Here is a 20,646-nt window from a genome sequence, read left to right on the forward strand (position 1 = left end):
ATTGAGGTGACAAGAGAGGAGGTCCTACAACTGAGAGACAAATTAAAAACTAATAAGTCACCAGGTCCGGATGACATAAATCCAAGAGTTCTGAAAGAACTCAAAGTTCAACTTGTGGATCTTCTGACAAAAATATGTAATCTTTTGTTGAAATCTGCCTCCATTCCTAAGGACTGGAAGGTAACAAATGTCACCCTCATATTTAAAAAGGGTTCCAGAGGAGATCTGGGAAATCCCAGTGGAACATTAATGCACTATTTTGTGCAGCTAAAAGGTAAGGGTCAGGTTGTAAAGTCCATCAGGGGCGGTGTGGTCAGTTGTTGGCAAATTTTGTCGCTTTGGCCAAGGAACTTGGAGTAAAAGGACAAGTCCTCTTGTGGATCAAAAACTGGCTAATTAATAGGAAGCAGAGAGTGAGTATAAATAGGCAGTCTTCGCTGTGGAGGACGGTAAGCAGTGGGGTGCCGCAGGGCTCAGTACTTGGTCCCATGCTCTTTAACTTGTTCATAAATGATTTGGAGTTGGGAGTAAGCAGTGAAGTGGCCAAGTTTAAAGATGACACTAAATTGTTCAGGGTGGTGAGAACCAGAGAGGATTGTGAGGCACTCCAAAGGGATCTGTTGAGCCTGGGTGAGTGGGGTCATGGTAGATAACTCACTGAAAATGTCAAGACAGTGTGCGATTGCAATAAAAAATACCAATGCCAGGCGGGGAATTATTAGGAAGGGAATTGAAATCAAATCAGCCAGTATCATAATGCCCCTGTATGGTGCGGTCTCATTTGGAATACTGTGTACAATTCTGGTCACCGCACCTCAAAAAGGATATTATAGCATTGGGAAAAGTCCAGAAAAGGGCAACTAGAATGTTTAAAGGGTTGGAACACTTTCCCTATGAAGAAAGGTTAAAATGCTTTGGGCTCTTTAGCTCTGAGAAACGTTGACTGCGGGGTGACATGATAGAAGTTTACAAGATTATGCATGGGCTGGAGAAAGAAGTACTTTTCTCCCTTTCTCATAATACAAGAACTCATGGGCATTTGATGAAATTGCTGAGCAGTCAGGTTAAAATGGATAAAAGGTAGTACTTCACCCAAAGGGTGATTAACATGTGGAATTCACTGCCACAGGAGATGGTGGCATCTACAAGCATAGCCAGCTTCAAGAGGCGGTTAGATAAAAATATGGAGCAGAGGTCCATCAGTGGCTATTAGCCACAGTGTGTGTGTGTGTGTGTGTATTTGGCCACTGTGTGATACAGTGTTGGACTGGATGGGCCATTGCCCTGATCCAACATGGCTTCTCTTATATTCTTATGAAGGTATGCTGTTTCCAGGCCATGTAGAACTTTAAATGTCAGCCCCATAACCCTGAAGCAGATGCAATACCCAACTGGTAGCCAGTGCAGTTGGCATAGCACTGGCTGAATGCGTTCCCACACAAATGATGCTGTCAGGAAGCACACCATCACATTCTGCACTAGTTGGAGTTTCCGGGTAAGGTTCAAGGGCAGCCCAGCATAGAGTGAGTTACAGTAATCAACTTGGAAATGACCATTGTGTGGATGGATCACTGTAGCTAAATCCCAGGACAAAAGGTAAGGAAGAAATTGCCTGACCTACCTCAGATTCTTAAAGGCAGACTTGGCAACAGAGGCAACCTGCGCCTACATTGAAAGGCATCCAGAATCACTCCAAGGCTCCTTGCCCTTGGGGCTGGTGTCAGAGGTGTCCTGCCAAATGGAGCAGGTTGATGGTGGCTGATACTCAAGCTGCATGCTACCATCATCTGCAGCTGCAACAGAACACCTTCTGGTCTTCTGGTGTGAAGTTGTCCTGTTGGGACTCTTCTAGGCAGGCTGACCATCTGCTGGTATCTTTAGCAGCTAATGACCAAAGGTACCATAGCAGAGGCTGCTCCTGTACATGTACTTTGGTTGCCATTAAAAGATGTTGATAGTGTAATTCCTGGTAGGAACCTGGAAACCACTACTCCCAGGGACTGTCATTCCAGTCTGGGTGCTGTCGTTCCAGTCCCAGAATATTTCTACAATTCCTAGGGGCTGTCGTTCCACTCTGGGAGCTGTCATTCCAGTGCCAAAATAGCTGTAATACTTCCAGGGGCTATTATTCCACTCTACAACCTGTCATTCCTATCCCTGAACACTTCTGCTAGTCCTAGGGGCTGTCATTTCACTGGGCCCAGAACAGTAATTTAAAATCCACTCTGCACTTTCATTGCAACTATTTCAGTGGGGTGCATGCAAGTCAATTGGCATCTGTGGCTCTTTTATCTCCAACCAAGCCTCCCCCATTGCTTTCAATGGGCTATTTTGTCATTCCTTTTAGTACAACCCTCCAGTGGAACCCTGTGTCACTGTCTCAATGCAAACAAAAGAGGACAAGTGTCAGAACAGAGAATCCCTGCAATACAAACTGAAGGGGGGACATTTTTCCCAAGCCAGAGACAGTGGAAACCCAAAAGGACTAAAGTCCAACCAGGAAATCTCTGCAGTAAAAACTGAAGGGAGGGGGGGTCATTTTTGCAAGCTTAGCAGAAACAGTGCAATGTACAGAGTGCCCAAGAAGTACCAGTGCAGACCAAGAGAGGCGATCCCAACTCAACAGGACTGATGTCTAGCACCAAACGGGGGGAGTGGGGGGGTGGAGAAGGATTTTGCATGCTCTGTGCAAGAAAATGGAAAGAGAACCCATGCTGGCAAAGAAAAAAAAGCATCTTGAAACTGACAAAAGCAGCTGAGAAGCTGATAGAAAACCAAGACACACAGAAAGAGTGCGAAAATAGTCCAATGTTGGAGAATTCTGCCAGCCTTGTTGCTTTGAAGTTACTACCCACTGTTGTCATGGAGTTTTGTAAACAGTTTAATTGAGCAGCGACAGTCTGTCTGGAAATGTATCCATTCATGAATTAATATGAATAGCTATAAACAGCCCAAAATTTTGTTAAATGTTTATGCTGGGTGCCCTTCCATGAACATTGCTTCACAAAATTTGTGATGAACTTTACTACATGAGCCTGTTCATGCCCAGCCCTAGTTCTGAGCACTTAGAGCAGAGCAGTATATACCAATGATGGCGAACCTTTTAGAGACCGAGTGCCCAAACTACAACCCAAAACCCACTTATTAATCGCAAAGTGCCAACATGGCAATTTAACCTGAATACTAATCCCCATACTTCTTATATTTCTTCCAAGTATTTAGCAAATTATTTCTTATGTAATGGTGAGAGAAAAAACCATCCATCTTTTCCCCCCATAGTACATATAAGCTTGTCAGCCAAATTTATTTCCATGACCTACCAACGCTAAATTTTTTTTGTTTAACAGCGTCACCCATTCTTTTATCCACACTACACAAACTGCTTCATGTTATAATTTTAAATCTGGTAATTGGAATCCTCCTCTCTCTTTTGCATCTGTTAAGTTTTTCATTTTGATCCTTCATTTCTTCCCAGCCCACACAAACTCTGAAATTTTTCTTTGCCATTTATTAAATTGTTTACTGTCTTTCACGATCGGAATAGTTTGAAACAAATACATTATTCTTGGCAAAATGTTCTTCTTAATTGCAGCTATTCTGCCAAGCAATGACAAATTATTCCATTTTATTATATCTTCATCCATTTTATGCCATAGCTTCTCATAATTGTTTTTAAACAAGTCAATATTCTTCATTATCTCCGCACCCAAATACTTTACCTTAGCGTTATTGTCTGCCAACATTCTTGTATATATTTTATAGTAATTATTTAATAGTGAGATTGGTCTCTAATTTTTTACATTCGTGACATCTCTATCTTCCTTTGGAATCAACGAAATAACAGCTTCCTTCCATGTATTTGGTATTTTCCCTTTTATTCTTATCATGTTCATCAATTTCTGAAGTTTCGGAATTAACTCCTCTTTGAAGGTTTTAAAAAATTTAGCTGTATATCCATCTGGCCCAGGTGCTTTTCCATTTTCCATTGCATTAATTGCTGTTTCAATTTCTATTTTTTCAATTGGATCATTCAAGACTTTTTCCATATTTTCTGTAAAGGGTGCTATTTTAATCTTTTGTAAATACTCTTCCATCTCTTCTATATTTATTTTAGCACCCTTAAATAATTTGGCATAGTACTTTAAAAATTCTCTTTTTATTCCTTCTTGATCTACCACCTCTTCCCTCCACCACAATTTTATTAATAATTTTACTTTCTCTCTTTTTCTTCAATTGCCAGGCCAAATATTTTCCAGGTTTATTTGCTCCCTCAAAAAATTTCTGCTGCAACCTTTTCAGATTCCATTCCAGTTCTTTAACAAATGTCTCATTTGTGTTTGTAATATTGTAATCTCCCTCATCATTTTCTTTTTCCCTGGCCTTTTTCTCAGTTCCCCTTCTTTTTTCTTTATTTCATTTTGAATATCCAGCATCTGTTTTTCTTTTGCCCTCTTGACTTTATTATTCAATGTAATCAATATTTCTCTCATTACTGCTTTATAAGCATCCCACACCATCTGAAATTCTATATCTTCTTTATTGTTTATTTGGAAGAAAGCTTTAGTTTCATTTTCTAGAGATGTCACTATTTCTTTATTCTGTAGTAAATCTCCGTTCAATCTCCATCTTCTCGACTTTTTAGACAATTTTGTAATCCACATTATTGGGTTATGATCAGCCCCTATTTTAGGTAAAATCTCTATTTTCTTTGTTATAAGGCCTAAATCTTTAGTACCCCACAACATGTGAATTCTGGAAAAAGTTTTATGTCTTGCTGAAAAAAAGGTATAGTCCCACACTTCAGGATTAAATTTCCTCCATATATCCTCCAGGTTTTCTTGTTTGACCAATTCAAAAAAAGACTTTGGCAATTTTCCTTCCTTATTATTTTCTTTCCCCCAGACCTATCCAGTGTGTTCTTAATTGTGCCATTAAAGTCCCCCATTATCAAAATTTGATCATATGTCACTTCATCAAATTGTTGTATACTGTCTTTAAAAATGCATCCTTTGCTCCATTTGGTGCATACAGTCCCAGTAACAACGTTTTTTTTGCATTTAATATTATTTCTACCGCTACAAATCTTCCATCTTTATCTTTAAACACTAGTTTCGGGTCCAATTCTTGTTTAATATAAAAAATCACTCCCTTTTCTTCTGTTCAGCCAATGAGTGTAATTCTAGTCCCAATTGTTTATTCCATAAAAATTTGTAATCCTTTTGTTTGATATGTACTTCTTGTAAGCAAACTATATTACAATTTTGCTTTTTAATCCAATGAAACATTGCCTTTCTTTTTTGTGGTGAATTTAGTCCATTTACATTCCAAGATAATAATTTGTAATCCATCATGGTGCAAATTCTTTATGTTCTTCATAAAATCCACGCAGTTCCTGTGTGCTCATAATTGTAATCCTTTTTCCTTGTAGCTCAAAGATCAAACCTTCAGGTATTATCCATCTATACCTCATTTCATTGTCCTATAATTTTTCTGTCAATTTCTTATATGCTCTTCTGTCATTTATCACTTGTCTTGGCAACTCCTTCATAATTCTTACTCAGCTGCTTCCCACTATCAATATCTTTTCAAAGTTTTTATTCATGAATTTTCCCACCATTTCTTTTGTCATATATCTTATAACCACATCTCTTGGTAGATTTTTTTTTTTTTGGCATATAGTGAGTTCACTCTATACATATAGTCATACATGTTTCTAGTCCCTCCAGGATCTTCCTCCAAAAATTCTGCAATTATTTTTATTATTTATTCTTTCAAATCAGTTTTTTCATCCTCATATACTCCTCTCAGACATATCTGGGTCTCCATCAATTTGTTGTCATGAATTGCCACTTTTTCTTGTATTTTTAACAAGGTGGAATCATGTACTTTCACTCTCCCTTCCATCTCTTTCACTTTTTTTTTTTACGTGGCTCTTACGTTAAGCAAGTTTGGCCACCCCTGCCCTAGTGGGTCCCATCCAACCCTCTCTCTAAAACTGCAGGAACACCTGTAAGAAATTTTCTTCTGTGTGTTGTGCTTGAAGGCTGCATTGTTGTGCTTGGGGGCTGCATTGTGGTTGCACCCACCCACCCCACATCAGAATTCCAAAGGTGCCCATGAGCTCAAAAAGTTTGGAGTGCCCTGTTGTCTCTCTGAAGGAGGCCCAGTTAGGGTTGCCAGGTTTGGGTTGGGAAATACCTGGAGATTTGGGAAAAGGAGCCTGAGTTTGGGGAGACAAGGAGCTTCAATGAGATATGACTCCAGAGCCTGGTGCATGGAGGGGGGGGGGCGAGGGAGTGCACATGCCCACAGAGAGGGCTCGGAGTGCCACCTCTGGCACTCTTCAGATCTGAACAACAACCCTGTGAGGCAGGTTAGGCTGGAAGTCTGTGACTGGTCTGAAATCCCTCAATCAGCTTCCACAGCAAGGACCTGGGTCCAGACCCCACTCTGAAGCCCTAATTCCTATGCCCTCCTCAAATTCCACCACAGAATCTTCAGGAATTTTCCCACTAACTTGGAAAAGTACCAGCTCCCCTTGAGGTGCAGGGGGGGGGGGAGCTTGGGTCTGGGAAAAAATATTTTGACCTGAGCAGTCAAGTGGGTGGGGAAAGAACTTTGATAAGGCAACAGAAGTGGAGTCCACTTATCTGTAGGGACAGATCTACGAAGAAAAGGTGTTTTTTTATCTTTTCATCTGGCCTGTCTCAGCTTTTCCCAGAGACAAAGATCACTCAGAATTACAACTGCTATCCAAATAGATGGCAGAGATCAGCTCCCCTTGAGGTGGGGGGGGGAGGGGGAGGGAATGCCTTCACTTGGGGAGGGAGAGAAGGGAGATGTTTACTGTAGCTCAATTAGCTTTTGTAAGAGGTGCGAAAGAGTCTCTGACGACTGACTTCCTTCTTGGCTGCCAAAAAAAACACACAGAGGGGATAGCTACTTTCCCACTTCTCATGCCTTTGAAGGAGATAATTTCAAAGGAGGGATCTGTTGAGAGTGGGTGTATAGGCAAAGGAGGTTCAATGTGGGAAGCCGCAAAGAAATGCCCATTTGAACAAAAAAATTCTTACTTTAAATATATGTTAATGGAATCCAAACTCTCAGTAAGTGACCAGGAGAGAGATTTTGGAGTTGTGGTAGATAATAGGAGTGTGCAAAAATAAAACAAAATAAAATTCAGGAAAATTCAGATTTGGGGTATTCAGGGCTTTAAAATTCAGAGGGGCTGAATAGAACCTGATTCAGGAGATATTTGGCTATTCCCAAATATACGGGTCAGTTACACCCTATGGGCCGTTGAAGTCAATGGCAAAATAGGGCATAATGAATTGCAGCTGGGGGAGGGGGTTTGCGGTCGAGGCTATAAATTTATAGGGCTGCTGCAGGAAACTTTCCCCCACAGAACCCCCAAGTTTCAAAAAGATTGGACTAGGGGTTCGAATTCTAGGGGCACCAAAAGAGGGCTCTTTTTCCCTATGATGGTGGGGGGGAGGGGAAGAGAGCAATTAGTCACTTTCCCCACTGTAATTTGCATCAGGAAAACTGACTCTGGGGGGAAGAGGGTTTGAATGAGAGGCACCAAATTTGCAGGACAGCTTCTGGTACCTCTCCCCCGCAGAACCCCCACCTTCCAAAAGGATTGGAACAGGGGTTCAACTCTAGGGGCACCATCTATGATGGGAAAATATACCTCAGGTAGCAGTCAGATTCTCCTAGAAAATCTCTGCAGTCCAGTCAACTGTGCTGAGAGAGCTAGCTTGCAAGGAACATAGTCGCCCAGCAGAACAAGTGCAGCTTGGCAATGGTAGTACAATGCACAGGACCTTAGTTCAAATTAGAGACTCTTTCAGATTTAAAACTGGGATGGGGGCTTTCTGTAGGGACTGCAGCACAGAACCAGTGCACTGAATGCACTAGTGCGAAGCAGCAGAGATGTGGCATAGACTTTCCACATGTGAAGGAGTTGCATACAGAAGAAATACCTGTGGGGGATTCTGTAACACTGCACTGTAAGAAAGAAATTTTTTGAAACCAAGACAAAACACTTGGGAGCCTCTACCTCAAACCCCTTCCCTCTCAGTCACAATTCATTATATTTTTCCATTGACTTCAATAGCCCATAGGGTATAATGGAGCCAAGTGGCTGCCGAATTTCAGCAGCTATTCATGGCTGCTGTATTTGGAATCTGAATCATATCAGAGAATATGATTTGGCTCTATATGGCCTGGATATAGCCAACTCAGCTGTTTGGGGGGGGGTTTGTTCGGTTCAGCAAAACTGAATGCACATCCCTAGTAGATAACTCACTGAAGATATGGACTTAGTGTTCCACTGCAATAAAAAAGAAAAATGATATGCTGTGAATTAGTAGGAAATGGATTGAAAACAAATCAACCAGTATCATTATGCCCCTGTATAAATCAGTGTTGCAGCCTAATTTGGAACACTGTGTACAATTCTGGTCACTGCACCTCAAAAAAAGATATAGCATTGGAAAAGGTGCCGAAAAGGGCAACTAATACGATTAAGCAGATGGAACACCTTCCCTATGAAGAAATGTTAAGGAGGTTAGGGCTCTTTATCTTGGAGAAATGATGACTGAGAGGAGACATGATACAGGTTTAGGGGAGGGACGGTGGCTCAGTGGTAGAGCATCTGCTTGGGAAGCAGAAGGTCCCAGGTTCAATCCCTGACATCTCCAAAAAATGGTCCAGGCAAATAGGTGTGAAAAACCTCAGCTTGAGACCCTGGAGAGCCGCTGCCAGGCTGAGAAGACAAGACTGCTTTGATGGACCGAGGGTCTGATTCAGTATAAGGCAGCTTCATATGTTCATAATATGTTCGTATGTTCATAATGTGTCAGGTTTACAAAATCATGCGTGGGATAGAGAAGGCAGATAAAGAAGCACTTTTCTCCGTTTCTCACAATACAAGAAGTGCAATTAATAAGCAGTAGACTTAGAACATATAAAAGGAAGTACTACTTCACACAAAGAGTGATTAAAATGCGAAATTCACTGCCACAGGAAGGGTGGCAGCTACAAGCATAAACAGTTTCGAAAGAGGATTAGATAGGTGTTATGTATGCAGACCAAGAGTATGTATTAATAGATTCCTGCCTGGCTCATTGGAGCCTGTAGGACTGAGCTTGGGGACTCAGGAACAATGGACAGTAGGGTCCAGTCCCTGCTGCCCTGATCCAATCACGGGCCCCCTGCTGGTTTGAATGATCCAATGACGTCCTAGCATGGGATCCTTGAAGTGTACATAGTTGGCCCTGTCGGCCCAGTTCCTCCGTCTTGAGTCCAGCCACGGCCATGCTGTACTTAATAAAAGAGCTTTGTTTTGATCACTGCTGCCTCGTCCCTTCTCCATGCGTTGAACGCCTTCTTTCCTTCTCCCTGTCCTGTCCACATCTGTCCGGTATGGCCTGTCCACTTCTCATGAGAGAGAACCACCCCCTGTGAAAGGCTGAAAGCATGTGGAACTCTCTCCCTTGCCTGATCCCACCCATTAATAGCTGCAGCTATGAAAAGAAACATCATCGTCAACAAAATCCTCTAATAAACTCTGAGTACATGATGCCTTTCAATTCAAAACCCTATCTCAGGGGTGGCCAATGGTAGCTCTCCAGCCCCAGCCATTGTGTCAAGCATATGTAATCTTGTTAGTGTAGAACTGTATTGTTTATCCTTGCTCTTTCTTGCTCTCAAAGATACGACGTTTATTGCATGTGGTTCTTATGTTGGCCATCCCTGATATAACATATGGCCCCACATTCAAGGGATTCTCTCCTTCTAGGGAATGTGTGCTGGGTCCTTCTTCAAAGAACAGCTCTCGTGCCTGTGGCTCAAAAACTAAGCGCCCCCAGGACTATCACACAGGCAGAAACAGAACATCACTATGCTCTGGCACCTTTAAGACCAACAAAGTATTTTTTTTTTAAATTTTGAAATAATCTTTAACATACACCAAACCAATATGTCAATACCTTGATACAGTTTACGGATGACAAATACAAAGGATGATAGACTCCATAGAAACAAATGTATTACAGAAAAGATATAAATAAGGAATCTCAGAGACTCAGAGCAGCTCACAATCTCCTGTATCTTACTCCCCCACTGACAGAGGCCTGAGAACAAAAGAAGCAATTGATCTGGCAAATGATTACTTTTATGGCTTTGAAGGTGTGACCAAATGCTAATTTCAGGGAAACAGGATTTGCAGATGGAGCTGGAAATCACCAGAGTTAAAACAACACCTGTCACTACTCTGCATTGAAAACACACACTGAAAGGAAAATTACTGAAAAGGCTGTGTGAGGGGGCCTGTAAAAAAATGGAAGGAGGCACTGTCCCCTGCAGCCCCTTGAGAGCGATGGCACTGAGTCTAGGTCTTTCATGTGTTTCTTAATAGTAGAGATACACTTTCCTCAAGTCTCAGTATATTATTCTTTGCTCGGCCAAGACTAGGTAGTTAATGAGATACATTCAATATTAGGTCATGTTAAAAAAATAATATATTCAAAATTTAATATAATTTAAATTCTCCTGTGCTTTGTTCAGCAAAAAGAAAAGCATTGCTTCATATTTACATATATTTAAATGATGCTACTAGCCTATGATCATGCATAATATCATACTACAAATCAATTAAGAATGTATTTAGAAGAAATTCATGTATTCAAGGGACAGGGAATGTATTGCAAAAGGAAACTCACATTGCTATCATGAAATAATTAGTAAACCACATTGCTATCATATGAAATAACTAATAGACCAATTAGTAGAACAGCATTCAATGTTTACTTCTAGAATAGAATAACTGAAAAGCACAGAATCACATTGTGAAGGGTGGAATGATAACATCACAGTAGAACAGCTATTCACTACTATTTCATTTATCATAGTCCCCCAAATGAAATGCAACATAAAGTCCATACCTATTGAAAAAAGCTTTTAGGAGAACAGCATCGGGGTGCATGGATGGGAGAGCAAATCAGGACTTTTTTTGTAGCAGGAACGCCTTTGCCTATTAGGGCACACACCCCTGATGTAGCCAATCCTCCTGGAGCTTACAGTAGGCCCTGTACTAAGAGCCCTTTAAGCACTTGGAAGATTGGCTACATCAGGGGTGTGTGCCCTAATAGGCAAAGGCGTTCCTGATACAAAAAAACCAAAACCCTGGAGCAAATACATTAGACACATGGAACTGCCCTATATGGAGTCAGGCCATTCGTCCAACAAAGTTGTTGTTGTCTACTCAGACAGGCACTGGCTCTCCAGAATCTCAAGTGGAGTCTTTCACATCACCTACTGCCTGATTATTTTAACTAGAGATGCCAGGGACTGAATTGGGACTTTCTGCTTGATAAGCAGATACCCTACCACTGAGCGACAGCCACTTCCCAATTGTTTTCAGATATACTCTACATCTCTATACTTAAGATAAATTGCACTGTCTATACTTGCAAGTAAGTCCAATTACATTGGCAATCAACCAGAGGAAATCAATGTCTCCTGCAGTGGTGTTTTGTCAGATTACAACTCAACATTGTGATGAATTACTCATTTGGTTCCAAAGGAGCCCCAGCTCCACAAATCAAAGTGTTATGCAAATGTAAAGTTTGGACAACATCATGTAGGATTGCCAACCTACAGAGGAGGCCTGGAATTACAACTGATCTCCAGATCATCACTTGTAATTCCAGGATATCTCCAAGAGATCAGTTCCCCTGGAGAAAAAAGCGGCTTTGGTGCCTATGGCACTACACCATTCTGAGGCCCCTCCTCTTCTCAAAGCTGCACCTTCCCTAGGCTCCATCTCCAAATCTCATAGAATTTTCCAGTCTGGAGTTGGTACCCCAAACATCACGGCATAGCAAAATATGTGAAAGCTAAAACAAAGTAAAAGAAATACCAGCTTGCAACAGCAGGGAAGGAACAAAATGCCAAACAAAATGCCATTACCAAATATATAGCCCAGGGGTGGCCAATGGTAGCTCCCCGGAGTTTTTTGCCTACAACTCCCATCAGCCCCAGCCATTGGCCATGTTGGCTGGGGCTGATGGGAGTTGTAGGCAAAAAACATCTAGAGAGCTACCGTTGGCTACCCCTGATATAGCCAATGGAAATACTAGAAAAAGTGGGGCGACTCATTTCCTTCCACAGTTCTTCTGTGACTTAGTTTGTAATTTTTCAGGACACAAAATAAAGGCATGCCTTATATACATACCAAATATTACTGCTATCTCCCTTTCCCCAAAACTCCTTGTATCACATGACATTTTATTTATGAGCGTGCCTGGTTCCTTGGCTGGGGGGAAGAAGGTGGGATGTACATGTTTTAAATAAATGGACTCACAATGAAAAGGGCCAGTAGTGCACACCAAGAATGCAAATCCATTTAACTATTTAATTTGTGTAGATAACATTTCTATAGTTATAAGGTCTAAAACTGTAACTAAAACAATTTGTGTTTGTTTTTGCTATTTAATTATGATTGGGTTGAATCCTATTACCTGCCAGTGTAAACAGTTTCTGGAGGCTGATTTTCCTGATCTTTCCTTTTTTACAACAGTCCCTTGTGACTTCTGAGGGCCAAACAAGAAGTTCCAGCCATTGAAAGTGATTTTAAAATGTCACAAAGGTCAAATCCTAATCAAGGACACAGCACAGCAGGCTGTTTCCCTTTGTGTGCCTTATTGGGTGCCAAAATGGCTGCAGCCCTTCCATACCTGTTTCAGCACTCTGGATTGCCCAGGTTAGCCCATTTTTTTCAGATCTCAGAAGCTGATACGAAACCTTTATTAGGCATTTGTTCATAGGAATCCAGGTAGTAGGAAGTAGGAGGCAATACAATTATATAATAAAAGAAAATGCCATTTAAAACTATAAACATCTAAATCTGGGATAAAACCAAGGATAGACTAAAAAAAACCAGATCCTGTTAATACTTAGTTTCTTCCCTATGCCAATATGCCCATCCAACTCAATTTGATTATTGCCCAGCAGTGAAAACAGACGAGGAAATAATATTTGTTGTGACATGCATATAAGTAGAGAAAGGACATATTTGTTTAAGGTTAAAACAACACAGATCTTACTTCCAACTTTGCTGAGAATTCTCAGCCTCAGTCAGTAACTATACTGGGGGAGGGGAAAATAAACTGAAAGGGATAAAATGGGATGGGATTGGAAGAGTAAAACGGGACAGGGAGGAACAGGTAAAGAAGAAGAAGCAAACCTAAAGTGAGCATTGCAAACTAATGTATCCTATGCTATCTTAAGAAATGGTTTTCCCAAATTTCCCTATTTTTCCAATGGAAAAAAAACAGAGGGAAAGCTCATATACTTTCATGCTGCATCTTGCGTGAGAAAAACATCTTGAATTTTTTTCACTGATTTCAAAAGAAAAAAAAATATTCTGAAGTGCACTTCAAAATTGCGGACAGTTTCATGTTATAGATTTTGTCTCATAACCTTGTATCACAAATTTCAGTCATTTCAATAAAGAAATATTTTGTAAAAGGGTTTTTAAAATTATTATTGTTAAAGTTCTTCCAAATGTCTCTATTTTCCCATCAGGAAAACTGGAAAATTGGTTAGGGAAAAAACAGATCCCCTACCCCGGCCATCGTATCTCTGCTGCATGGGGGGAAGGGCTCACGGTTGGCATTAGCAGACCCTCAAAGGGGCAGCTACCAGGGCTCCTGGCAGGGACCCCCGTTGTCATGCCAGTGCTCTACTACCCAGCTGTATGCATGGCAGGCAGCTTTGAGCATGCCATGGGCAGTGAAAGGGTTCACAAGCAAAGCAAGGGAAGGATGAACAGGCAAGTAGGGGGTACAGGATGTCTGAGCAGAAAGAGAGGTATGAACAGAGGATCTGCTGGTGGGCATGGCAGGGGAGGGGCACACCCAGAAGCCTCCAAATTTAGAACTGGCCCTTGGAGAATATGACATTGGATGGGAATGCCATCCCTGTTACGACAGTAGCTCATGCCGGAACAGTAAATTTGTATAGTTGATTCAACAGTGAAAGTCTTTCTGTACAATGTGTTGCTTGCCATTTTCTACTAGTCTAGCCGACCATCTTATCTGACCGTAAATAGAAGCTCCTTATATCTCAAGGCTTTTCCAGTATTTCTCTGATTTCAGGATTGTACCCAGTCTTTTAAATGCCATCTCAATGACATGCATAGGTTGTTTACCTTTGAGCAAAGCAAACTATTTTTTACCAATTCATTTCAGGGAAAAATAGTTTTTTTAAAAAAAGACAAGTGGTATTGGGGAATTGGCTTGGTGGTGCCAGTTAAATAGGTTGTTGACTTGTTGGGATAGTGTGGGGGTAAGGAGAAGTGGATCAGGGAGCACCAGTTGGCAACCCCCCTCTTTTGGGGAAAGGGATCTGTCAGGAACAACCAGGTTGTGCAGCTCAAGGCTAGGAATGCAGACTGCCTGTGGGAACCCCTTGCATAGTTTCACAGCCTAAATTGTGCTGCTTGTGGTAGTAGACATGCAACAGCCGGCCAGGTGCAAGCCACATAGTCATAGCTTGTGCCTGGGGCAAAGTGGCTCACCTATGTGGCAAGAGGGCCTTGCCATTCCAACTGTCACATTGCCCTTGCTGCTTCATTTTGTTAAATTAAGGCAACCCTTAGTTTTCCCATTACTGTGTCTGTCTCTTTCTTCTGATTGGGGGTGGGGCAATATGCTCATACGTACAATGTAAAATATTCCAGTTTTAACCAAACTGTGCAATCTGAAAATCAATTTACACAATAAAATTTCCATTGATATAATCACTATGGAAAGCAGAGCAGGTATCTGGATGCACATCCAAGGAACTGAATACATAATACTACTTGTTTCCTTGAAACATCTCTGTTAACCTTTCTTCTGTGAGTGGCATGTCAAAACACCTTTTTCCCCATATTGACCAAAGCAAGGCATTTTGGAAAAGGTGGAAATTGGACCTGAGACAACAGTTAAAATGAAGATGGAAATATTTTCAGCTGAATCTCATGCTATTCAATGTTATTCTTGAATATAATTATTGAATATATTCTTCCTAATATGTATCAGCTTTGTCATAGGAAATGTATATCGGCTCTGGAAAATGATGACTTTCATTTTAGCAATCCTTTGAAATAGTTGCATATGTTCCCATATTAAGTAGATATCTAAAATAAAATTATGTATGTTACTCTATCAGTTTAAGTGCAATTTAAATACTTTATAAAGATGCATTTTAAAAATATCTAAAACCTAACGTTACTTAGACAAATAACAGGGTTAGTCTAATCTTAGGGATGATGAGCCTATCAGCCTTTGTTCAGTTTAAGGGTGGGCTGTTTATTTACTTAAGTTTGTTAAGCCCTCTATGAAGGGCTTTTTCCAGCACCTCTTAAAGAGGCCATGGTCCACCCTCTCTTGAAAAAACCTACATTGAACCCGGTCAAATTGGCACATTACCGGCCAATTTGAACTTACCCTTCTTGGGTAAAATTATTGAGAGGGCAGTAGCTCTACAGCTACAGAGTTTTCTGGAGGACGCTTCCATCCTAGACTCCCTCCAGACCGGCTCCTCCCAGGTCATGGGGCGGAGGCAGTACTAGTAACTCTGGTGGATGACCTCCAGCAGCATCTGGATCAAGGCGGCTCGGCAGTACTGATGTTGTTAGACCTATCACCTGCGTTCGATACAGTTGACCATCGGTTACTGACCCACCGCCTCACCAACACAGGGATTCAGGGGTCGGCCTTGCAATGGCTTTCCTCTTTCCGGAATGGTAGGGAACAAAGGATGGCAATTGGGGGAGAGTCATCCCGGAGGCACGTGCTTAATTGTGGTGTGCCACAGGGGGCGGTGCTCTCCCCAATGTTGTTCAACATCTACATGCGCCCCCTTGCCCAGATTGCCTGAAGGTACAGGCTGGGTTGCCATCAGTATGCTGATGATACCCAGCTCTATCTACTGATTGATGGCCGGTCTAGCTGTGTCCCAGAAAATCTGGACCTGGCGCTGCAAGCTGTGGCAGGATGAAGCTGAATCCAACAAAGACAGAGGTCCTTTGCCTGAGTCGCTGTGGTCTGGGCAGGGAAATCCCCTTACCAGCTTTTGATGGTGTGTCACTGACAACAGAGCACAAGGTCAGAAGCTTGGGGGTGCTGCTGGAACCTGTCTTGACAATGGAGGCCCAGATAGCAGCCACTGCTAATTCCACATTTTTCTGTCTTAGGCGGGTGAGACAGTTGGTCCCCTTCCTTGAGTGCGACAACCTGGCAACTGTGATCCATGCAACAGTCACCTCGAGACTGGACTACTGCAATGCTCTCTACTTGGGGCTGCCCCTGTCTCAAACCCGGAAACTTCAGCTAGTGCAGAACGCGGTGGCCAGGCTGCTATTGGGGCTTTCCAGGTGGGAGCACATACAGCCGGGGCTACAGGAATTGCACTGGCTGACAATATTAAACCAGATTCACTTCAAGGTGCTAGTCATTACCTTTAAAGCCCTTTATGGCAGAGGACCTGCTTACCTTAGGGACCATCTCTCCCCAAATGTTCCCAAGAGGGTACTTAGATCTGGATCCCAAAATCTATTCATGATCCCCGGGCCGAGGAAGGCAAGACTAAAATCCACCAGAGAGAGGGCCTTCTTGATGGCAGCCAGGTCCAGCAGAAGCAACTGCTGGAGGAAGTGAGGGCCTCGCGGGACCCTTCCCAGTTCTGCAAGGCCTGTAAGACCACACTCTTCCGGTTGGTCTTTAGCTGATGCTGAGTCACTGTTATTGTAGGAGAAAATTTAAGAAATACTGAAGCCATCGGAAGTGAAGCAACACCAAATGATGTTAGCACCAGATTGTTTTTAACTATTGAATTTTAAATTTTGATGCATTAATGTTGTTAATTAAATTAACCTTTCTTAAACTGGATAAAGGCTCTGATTATCTTTAGACGATACATGAGGAGTTCTTATAATGTGACTCCCACTCAAACTTCATTGACATGCATTTAAAGGTTATAGTCCTCCTATCAAGATCTTCTGTTATAAATGTTGCAATGGTCCCTTTTTGCTAAGTAAGAAATTTCACATTAATGGAAGACTCTTGAGAATGAAAGGAGTCTTTTAGTCATACAAGGTTCCTCACAGTCAAAGGGAATTACATGATCCAATCAATGTTCCCTCTAAGCTGCAGAGTCTTGTGAGCAAAAATTCTTCTTTGTGAGCTACTGGCATTAAAGTTGTGCGCTACAGCATAAATTAGTGTGGTCTGGGGCCATTTTGCCTGAGTTAAGACAAAAATGTGTAAGCTGCAGGCTATAAATCTGTGAGCTAGCTCATGCTAACTCAGAGGGAACACCGGATCCAATATATTTTTATATTCTCCTGTTTTTTTTTAAAAAACCCTTTATTTATATAGAAGAAGCTGTAGCTGGGACTTAGCCTGGACTGCCTTTGTGAACTCTAGCACTGGAGGGAAGGGGCAGAGCAGTAGAAGACTATGCAGGGGAGGGGACTGCAGCAGCATGAGGATGGCTGGGCATGGGGATGGGGCTTAAGGTGGTGTTGAGGGCCATGTCCTCCCACCCTGCTCCTACAAAAATTGGCACTGACCCTTGGGCCATGCCCCAGTTATTTTGCAACTTCCCTCCCACCTTCCCTGTGCTTCAGTTTTTACAGGTCTTGTTTAATGTTTTCTCTGCATTGTTCTTGTCACAGCTTTGGGTGGTTTGGGAACTGGGATGGATCATTTTGGCTAGGGAGATGGTCAGGTGTACCCACATCCCACGTTCTGGGAACTCCCTGAAGAAGTCTAGGAGTGGAGGCAATTCAGCAGCATGCCCAGCTCAGGCTGTCAGTGGAAAATAATGTGGCAGAAGGAATCATGCAGCGGCTGACACCTACACAGTTCCCTGTGGTTCGCCACTCAACAGCTGCACTCTCAGCAGGTGGGCTGGGATGTGGGCTTCAATGGTTGGCAGGCTGGTTGTCTGATCCTGCTCCATGCTGTGCCAATGTGGTGCATTCAATAAAGCTGTGGCCTTTTTATGCCCAAGGTTATCAGTGGTTTATTGTATCATACCTTACCTGTGCCCCCCATGCCCCTGGGCCTACAGTAAGAACTAAACTTTTATTTCCAAGCTAAGCTTCTTTCATATCCTGAGTGAATGGAAACTGTTGGATGTTATTTTGAATACCACTTTCAGGAACTGTAGCTCAACACAAACTGAGTTCTAATGGCAGGCTTTTGTAATATTTCTCTTTTATAGAAATTATAACTGTACCTGCTGAGAATACTAAAGCCTGAACTAAATATATCACAGTCGCGATATTTTTGTGTCTTCGTTGCTTCTGCATATTTTAAAATGAATTATAATTCCTCTATTCATGACTACAGGATGTGTAGAGCTCCTCACTATCAGCTATGAACAAAAGAGAATTATTACCACATGCTTGTAGCCAAATGGTGCATAAAAGTAAAAACACTCCACTTCTCACTCCATAACAATTTAATCTCAGTGGATCCCAAGATTAAAGTGAAAAGTAAAATGTCCTGCAACATTTTTACAAGCAACATTATTTTCTATATACAATAAGCATGCTTATATAAAATAAGCATACTCAAGAAGGACTTTATGGGCCTGAGTAACATGGATGTTTTGCTAATGTCTACATCATAGTTAAGATTTCTGCTGAAACATCCTTACTATATCAGCCTTTCATCCTTCCGAGGTCAGTGAAATGAGTCCCCAGCTCGTTTGGGGTAAAGTGTAGATGACTGGGGAAGGCAATGGCAAACCACCCCGTAAAAAGTCTGCCAAGAAAACATCATGATGTGACGTCACCTCATGGGTTGGTAACGACTCAGTGCTTGCACAGGGGACTACCTTCACCGTTTCAGCACTAACACTAACCAGTGTTCCATCGGGATTTGAAATTTATATAAATCAGCTGCCTTGCATTAATTTGGATAAAGGTGGAATAGAAACCATTTCAGTAAATAATGAACTTGCAAGCTACTTGATGAACTTGTAAGTTATTTTGTCATTTTACCTTTAGACGTGTTCTCCTGATTTCTTACTGCATTTGTTATATCTAGAAATAACCAAGAGTGTTCATTCCTAATGCTTACATCCAGGGCTATTTTTGTAGAAAAAGCCCAGCAGGAACTCATCTGCAAATTAGGCCACACCCACTGATGTCACCATTGTTTCACATAGGGCTTTTTTGTAGAAAAAGCCCAGTAGGTACTCATTTGTATATTAGGCCACACCCCCTGACACCAACCAGTCAGAACTGCGTTCCTGTGCATTCCTGCCAAAATAAAAGCCCTGCTTACATCTGTACAAACATGAAACTAACTATCTCTAGTAAAGCATTAATTGTAATTTGGGATCAAATTACTGCACTGACTTATTTGTGTAGCTACAGGTAAAAACTTCATGCTCCATAATACTAAAGAGGAAGGTATGAATAATTTCTTACAGATCTGGAAAAGAGGGTTGGAACTGAGAATGTGAAAAATTATACTCAGTTCCCAAATAGGTGCCTATGAATGAATCCTCTGCCTTAAAATATATATAATTTAATGAAGTTTAATAGGGAATTCTTACAGAGTAGTTTGGTGAAAACTTTTCTACAAAACAGCTGCTAAACTTTAAGCATTGTGAACTCAGAGAAGGGAGCTATATAGATATAATTATAAATAAAGAAAATTAACAATATGATGTCTTCAAACAGATATATAAAAGAAACAAAGTACTTTTGAACTAACCAGAGGAATTTTGTCACATATCTTACAGGACAACATTAAATTGCACCTGGTGAATGAAATCTTAACAGAAATGTGCATCCTAAACACGTTGACTTACCCATAATGGTTAAAGCTGTAGCTTTTGTTAGTTCTTCTTTCATTGAATCTATTACTTCAAAATTGCCACCATCTAAGTTGCATCGGTTTATGGTTCCATTTCCTGAACTAATCCAATAAAGCTTGTTCTCTGCATAATCTATTGATAGACCTAAAAAACCAAATGTATACCAGACATGGAATATATTTGCAGCAATTTCATTACACAAAATTTATATATTCATTCAATCGCTTACACAACAGCAAAAGGCATTCACAAAATGCAAGTCATGTAAAAAGTAGCAGGTCATGGACACATTTAAAAAAAAAAAACATACAAAGTAATTAAAACCCAGACAATAGAGCCAAGGTATAAAATTGAGATACACAAATATTGAGATACACACATATTTGCTATATAACCAAAAAATAATGAAGGGGATAGAAGGTGATTTTTTTTTCTTTTGAGATCTTGCACACAAATGACTTAGCTTCTATTTTATCTGTTTCACCAACATTGCTATAGAAATATTTCTATGATATCTCTTCTATTCCACTTTGCCCATTATCTCTTTTCTGTCCCAGCTTTCCCCATGTCATACAGAGAAAGCAGAGTCTATTGAACATGTTCTGATATATTGTCCATTTTACAATGACATCTAACATTAGTATATTGCTCTAATTCTCTCAACTGTGGTGGAATTCTAGCAGGAGCTCCTTTGCATATTAGGCCACATACCTCTGATATTGCCAATCCTCCAAGAGCTTACAAAAAAGGGCCTTG

At 41.3% G+C, this 20,646-nt stretch overlaps 1 protein-coding gene across 1 annotated transcript in view; it reads right to left on the bottom strand.

Annotated features, from left to right (window-relative positions):
• LRP1B (LDL receptor related protein 1B) overlaps window positions 1-20,646 on the bottom strand; it is a 1,229,602-nt gene that overhangs the window by 385,169 nt on the left and 823,787 nt on the right. The window contains exon 32 of the mRNA XM_060257450.1: window positions 19,885-20,034. Within this exon, the coding sequence (XP_060113433.1) occupies window positions 19,885-20,034 (150 nt within the window). The remainder of the gene's footprint in view (window positions 1-19,884; window positions 20,035-20,646) is intronic.

Source organism: Heteronotia binoei, chromosome 16, assembly GCF_032191835.1.
Source record: "Heteronotia binoei isolate CCM8104 ecotype False Entrance Well chromosome 16, APGP_CSIRO_Hbin_v1, whole genome shotgun sequence".
Classification (NCBI taxonomy): domain Eukaryota; kingdom Metazoa; phylum Chordata; class Lepidosauria; order Squamata; family Gekkonidae; genus Heteronotia; species Heteronotia binoei.